The sequence below is a fragment of the Procambarus clarkii genome, chromosome 35 (genome assembly GCF_040958095.1).
Source record: "Procambarus clarkii isolate CNS0578487 chromosome 35, FALCON_Pclarkii_2.0, whole genome shotgun sequence".
Classification (NCBI taxonomy): Eukaryota; Metazoa; Arthropoda; class Malacostraca; order Decapoda; family Cambaridae; genus Procambarus; species Procambarus clarkii.
The window spans coordinates 32873892-32880688 of record NC_091184.1 but is presented as its reverse complement, the minus strand read 5'-3'; the positions used below and the strand labels follow the sequence as shown (position 1 = coordinate 32880688).

Sequence of the window (6797 nt, the reverse complement as noted above, 5' to 3'; positions counted from 1 at the left end):
CACATGACAGGCACATGATTTGAGCAATCTTCATGTAATAATCTGCTTATGTGAGAAAACAATTGACACTACATAATCTACATGCGTGTGCACTCATGAGTAAATTACAAAGAAATTAATATGTAAAGAATACTGTAATAATATAACCATGAAAAGGAAGCATGAAATACTTTGTGCTTTCGTGTTTATTTCAGTACATTTTCAGAACGTGTTGAAATAAAAATTAAAGCACAAGTATTTAATGCTATATTTTCCTGCAATAATCAAGCAAATGCCAATATACAGTAGTGGTATTTACACACATTTCTATAAAACGGCAAAGAAAAATAATTAAATGCCTTTTCTTGCCAACTTGGTCAAGACAACTCTGCGTAAATCTTTCTTTTTTGTTGCAAACACGTCAAGATTAGTACCAATGACAGTACTGTACAGGAAAATTTCATATACTGTACATGTTGTAAATATAACTATCTTGGCATAAATATCATTTAGTGAAGGGAAGTGCCTGAAATGTCATTCTGAAAATAATTATGACACCTTATCTCTATTTAATAATTGAATTAGGCTCCCATGATATTTCATAGAAAATTTTGAGCTATGGTAAGTTTTGGGAGTGAAAACGTAATGGGCCTGGATCATTTAAACCATTATAGGATGATGACACTGCCTTGGAAAAATAAAGTTTATTAAAGGTATAGGTTTGCAAAATAATCCAAAGGACTGTCAAACCTCTAGTCAAGTTCTGGTAGATATCAAGCATATGATATGCAGACATTTTAATTTTGCTCCATAAACATTACTTAGAATGCATTTTGAAATAGTTCTGTAGAAAAGCACAGTACAGTATTTGACAATTATTAATGATGTGGGAACCCATTAAATATATTTTAAACAAATTTTCATGCATTGTTTTAATTTTGTAAACAGCAGCATTACAACATGCTTATCTCATGTGTAGGTTAAAACATTAAGCACATAATGCATTATCTATACATATAAAAAAAAAAAATTTGTGTGTGTGTGTGTGCGCAAGATTGGAGGTCAGGCACTTGGGGCTAGCCTTGCACGACTTTGCAGGGTGAATGGTGAGGGGTAGGATACTGTCATATGCAGGTTGAGGCTGGTTCCAATGTGGGCCCCCCCATGTAGTAGATTTTTTTTGCTTTTCCAAAACAGTTTTGCTGTTATATTAGTATGACAGATTTGCATTCTGGGGCTTCTAACACTTAAATGAAGTGAATAAGCAAGCACTCCTTGCTTTTGGAGTTAACCTGAACACCAGATACCCCATCTAGTTTCTAATAAAAAAAAAAAGTCAAGCCCATGCCTATATTCAATGGAATTTGGGATGGAATGGGGCATGACCAAATTATCCCATTCAAATGAGAGTACAATGTGTGCATGTATAAATGTGTACATGTTTATGCGAGTATGTACATACACACTTATTCCAAATGTGTAGATACAGTAATACAGTATTTTAATTCCTTTCCAATTTTTCACAAACATCTAGTGTAAAGTATACCATTATTAAGTTCTTTTAGTCAGTAAATTTAAAGTTTCAAATAAATGCAGTGCTGTCCAGGATGTTCTTTTTTTTATTTGTGAAGTTTGGCAAACCTGTTTCATACCATTTGCCTAATAAGAAAATGTTACCAACAGAGATAAACAAGATATATAATAAATCACTTAAGAAATACTGACAATGATGATTTGTTCTTTAAAGCTAACTTTACAATACAAAATTAATTAATTTTGTATTGGTAATTACAATAACCACCATGCAAAATCCATGGGGCTGCCCCAAAGACATTATGCGTTGTTTTCTTAAAGATCTGTATAAAATAAATGTGATAACTATGCTTCAAATAATCCTATACTGCTTGAAAGCCTATCTTTGAATAAATTCTGTCACTGAAATAGCCATATGCTTTATGTATCATAGCTTTTTTAGCAAGTATTTTTCCAAAAGATGGTAATAATAGCTATATAAAATATATAAAATGCACAACTTTATAAAAACTTATTATACTGCCAATAATACATGACTAGCTTTTGGGGCAACCCAATCATAGATCATTCTTCATCTTAATCTGCCTTGGATTACTAAATAATATTCAATTGTCTCAGAATATCACAAATGTCCTACAAGCAATTTTAAGAATACAAATTTTAGCAATGGTAGAATAATTGTGCTATAGTATTCTCCATGAATATTTGCATTACACTGGCACTATCAAGTCAACATGCAAAATAGTAATTTAATTTTTTTTTTTTTTTTTTTTACAAAAAAATGCACATCGGCACATACAGTACAGTATATATATATTTTTTAACTTATGCTACATCAAGTCCAACGTGTCTTCAGAACCTTACACACTATGCAGAACATACATTTGTACTAGTAATTACTTTTTGTAAAAATATTACTCAACTTTTTGTATATAGTTTCTTCTAAGATGCTTCAAAATAAAAACTAAGTGAATTTATAGTATAAAAATAAACATTTGTTAACGTTTTGTGTAACCCAAGTAGATGTATCCTTATGATCTATGAAAGGCTGAAAATTCTGAATTTTTAAGCGAGATCTTCGACGGATGCCAGTGGACCCTAATATCAATATCCGTCAAAAAACGGTTAAAACATTTAGAAACTACTTGGAATAAGCCATCAAGGTTTGCTAAAATGTCGTCGTCAGAGAGGAAGTATTATGTAGATCAAAATTATTACACCAGTTTTTCAGCTCTTTGTGCCTTGTCCAAGTCGGTGCGTGCTCGCCTGAACAGCAAGATATGTGGCTCTGTTGATAAAATACCAAGGTAAAAATATGTAAATAATAAATAAATGACAAGATAAATGCTAGATAATGAAAAGCATGAAATATATTGTTGACCAAACTACACAAACGAAAGTGAAGGGACGACGACGTTTTGGTCCGTTCTGGACCATTCTCAAGTCGATTGTGCTGTGCACAATCGATTTGAGAATGGTCCAGGACGGACCGAAACGTCATCGTCCCTTCACCTTCTAGTGTGGTCTGGTCAACATACTTTAGCCACGTTATTGTGACTCATCGCCCACTACAGTTATGCCTTAATTACTTTTCCTTTTTTGAATGTACTGTATATAAAAATGTAAATACTAATAGACATACAAACATGCTATTTGCACCAATTTGCACCTTAAAAAAATGTAGATTTATACTACTATACTTTTTTTTCTTCGAAGTGGCTCTCAAGTTGGTAGAGTAAGACCTGATAAACAAAAAATGGTGACCATTCAAGAGATGGCCAAACACACTTTGTAGTGTGTAGAAATCAATACAGTGACTAATATGATAATGCAGTCCATAACATTACTCTGCCTTCTTTGGGTCATTCTCGCCCACACACAGTATAAAGGAATGCTAGGGAATATTAAGTTAGGATATATAAACTTGTATAACAAGGTTATTAAGGTTGTACCTGTATCAGCATTTTTTTTTTTTAAGGTCTTATGTATGACAATGTAACCAATGGGAGGAGATCCATGATGGCACACTTATAACATCAAAAGAGGGTGCTTTTATAACATCAAAAGAGGGTGCTTTATCTCGGCGGTCATTAGTCTTTGACCAGTTGAACCCCCATGATCTGGATTGAGCAGTGGACATCTCTATGAAAGCAGGAGTTATGAGAGGACCCTCTCCTAAGATGACCTAGTGTGGGGGTGGGGAACCAATGGCATGTATGCTGAATACACAAATCTTTTTTGTCATGCATACAGTTATTGGTCACCTAAACAAAGTTCTTTAAGAATGCTTTCAATCATTTTTTTTCTCCATTGGCACTAAAGAGAACTTTTTAAAAAAACATCACTTGTTCTCAAAAAGGTTCCCGAGTGGACAGCACTTCAGATTCATAGTCCTGAGGTTCCTGGTTTGATTCCCGGTGGAGGCAGAAACAAATGGGCAGAGTTTCTTTCACCCTGATGCCCCTGTTACCTAGCAGTAAATAGGTACCCGAGAGACGGCTGTTATGGGTTGCTTCCTGGGGGTGTGTAACAAAGAGGCGGCCTGGCCAAGGACTGGGCTGCGAGGATGCTAAGCCCCGAAAGCCTCTCAGATAACCTCAAGATAAAGAACCCCTGATGTAGTGGTCGTTAATAATTTTTCTCGATTACCGAAAAAAAAAAAAAAAAAAAAAAAAAAAAAAAAAAAAAGGTCAAGGGTGCTCTGGTGTATAGTCAGAAAGTTACTGTTCAGTGACAGTGGTCAATATGAAATACTGTCAACGACCCATTTCCTGGTCATTTGTGGAAAGTCTACAGAACACAAAGACAACATCAGGTGCCCAGGGAGCATTGTTGATCATTTGTAATGTATTGCATTTTTCATTCCAACCATGCCAGCAATGTATCATGATGTGTAATCAGTTTGGTAGAAGCCCAACTTTTTGTGCTGATCACAGTTTGTTGTGGCGGTTAAGACTGCAAATGATCCTCATTGACAAGATAAAGTCAGTGGGAATTGACATTTCCACTCATAGGAGGAACACCTCGATGTTACAAGTAAGTGGCAGACTGAGAAACTTCTTCAGAAGCTACAGTGTAGAAAACAATTTAGAGTTGCTTACCTGGGCTGTGAACAAGGTAGTGGACCCATCCAGGGGACTGTTGAACACCAAGGTTGCGCCATTCAGTCTCGGTCATCAAATGAGTTTTTGGCACTAATTTTGCCACATCACTTGGTAAAATCACATGTCTGGAAAAGAATAGTAAAGATAAATTCATTACTTATTACCTCTTTTGATCACCGATATCTACAAATTAGAGAAAATCACTACAAAACTGTTTTAGGCATTTTACTTTCTAACAGCATTTGTGTTGATATTTGGAAAATGTTCAGACAGGAAGATATTACTATATTAGGTTTGAAACACTGTCTGATGCTGCAGTTGTGTGGGCTCAATTATGCTGAATCCTCCACTAGATTGTAAAGGAGAGAGAAACTTGGGTGGAACAAGTACTGTTGAATTTAAAAAAAAAAAAATCAACAATGTTTTGAGGGTCACAGAATTACCATATCTAATGTTTTTTTATCAAGCTCTGGTACACGGTACTGTAATGTGCCGCTACCCTAGTCATGTCAGCAAAGTCGAACAATACCGATTCCTCCTAAACTACAGTATACAGAAATAAAAATAAGAATTATTTTTCTATCTAGCTCAAACTTTTCTCACCTCTTAGACTAATCCTTCTCTCTGCCCAAAGATCTCACTGGAAGAGATGAACACTGCTCGGGCTGAAGAGTGAACCAACGGGCAAAAAATCGTGACACTTTCAAGCCGACTTTTGACAAGTCAAGAGCAAATGTCACAAGTGGAGTACCACAGGGTTCAGTTCTTGCACTGGTGATGTTCATTGTCTACATAAATGATCTACCAGTTAGAATACAGAATTATATGAACATGTTTGCTGATGATGCTAAGATAATAGGAAGGATAAGAAACTTAGATGATTGTCATGCTCTTCAAGAAGACCTGGACAAAAGTATATGGCGCACCACTTGGCAAATGGACTTTAATGTGAATAAATGCCATGTTATGGAATGTGGAATAGGTGAACATAGACCCCACACAACCTATAAATTAGGTGAGAAATCCTTAAAGAATTCTGATAAAGAAAAATCTAGGGGTTGTTCTAGATAGTTTTCTATCTCTTGAGGACCACAAAGAATGTTGTACGAGGAGCCTATGCCACGCTTTCTAACTTCAGAATTGCTTTTAAATACATGGATGCCAAATACTAGAGAAACTGTTCATGACTTTTGTTAGGCTCACTCATGCTAGAATATGCAGCGGTTGTGTGGTGCCCATATCTTGAGAAGCACATCAACAAACTGGAAAAGGTGCAAAGACATGCTACTAAGTGGTTACCAGAACTGAAGGACAAGAGCTACGAGGAGAGGTTAGAGGCATTAAATATGCCAAAACTAGAAGACAGAAGAAAAAGGAGGTGATATGATCACTACATACAAAACAGTAACAGGAATTGATAAAATTGATAGGGAAGATTTCCAGAGACCTGGAACTTTAAGAACAAGTGGTCAGATTTAAACTAGCTAAACACAGATGCCGAAGAAATACAAGAAAATTCACTTTCGCAAACAGAGTGGTAGACGGTTGGAACAAGTTAGGTGAGAAGGTGGTGGAGGCCAAGATCATCAGTAGTCTCAAAGCGTTATATGACAAAGAGTGCTGGGAAGACGGGACACCACGAGCGTAGCCCTCATCCTGTAACTACACTTAGTTAATTACACTTAGGTAATTACCACCATCAACAGTGTACCAGGATCACCATTGTTTACCCTGGGCCATGTGCGTTTGTTTGACAACAACACGCCTCACACTTGAACCCTTTCCCCACCCCACTCCTTGTCTCACCTGTACTCGTACTTGTCGTCGCTGTACTTCTCAGAGTACTGAATCTGGTCGGTCTTCATGTTGCTAAAGTGTGGCAATTACCTGACACTGAGCAATTGTCCCGATAATCCAGGACGACTGCCTGACGCTCATTGGCTGACCGCTCACCGCTGTCAAGTGGCCCAAGGTGCAATATTACTGAATTATTTTGATTTATTGCTAGTATAATAAGTTAAATAGCTAGAATATATGAATAAAAATCGAACTCATCTACATTAATTCATAATTTAGTTTTAAAATTAGTTAAGTATTTTACATTTAAAAACTAGACAGAGGGAATAGCTGCATGATATCTGGTGATCATTTTCACTGAAAAGTTTGTTTTAAGCTACAGTT

The 6797-nt window shown here is 36.1% G+C and overlaps 1 protein-coding gene across 1 annotated transcript; it reads right to left on the bottom strand.

The window, feature by feature from the left end:
* Nucleotides 1–668: 668 nt before the first annotated feature.
* Nucleotides 669–6584, bottom strand: LOC123768392 (cyclin-dependent kinases regulatory subunit). The gene is made up of 3 exons (XM_045758867.2): nt 6423–6584; nt 4614–4741; nt 669–2800 (listed from the first exon to the last, which is right to left on the bottom strand). Exons 1-3 carry the CDS (start codon nt 6479–6481, stop codon nt 2727–2729), a joined length of 261 nt encoding a protein of 86 aa, XP_045614823.1. The 5' UTR covers nt 6482–6584; the 3' UTR covers nt 669–2726.
* Nucleotides 6585–6797: the final 213 nt, after the last annotated feature.

Bases quoted from the DNA above. Each gene is read 5' to 3' on its own strand.
- LOC123768392 (XM_045758867.2), bottom strand. From the start codon at position 6,481: ATGAAGACCGACCAGATTCAGTACTCTGAGAAGTACAGCGACGACAAG. The intron at 4,742-6,422 runs GTGAGACAAGGA...ATTCTTTTCCAG, and splicing joins GACGACAAGTACGAGTACAG to ACATGTGATTTTACCAAGTG. The intron at 2,801-4,613 runs GTAAGCAACTCT...TTTTATCAACAG, and splicing joins CTACCTTGTTCACAGCCCAG to AGCCACATATCTTGCTGTTC.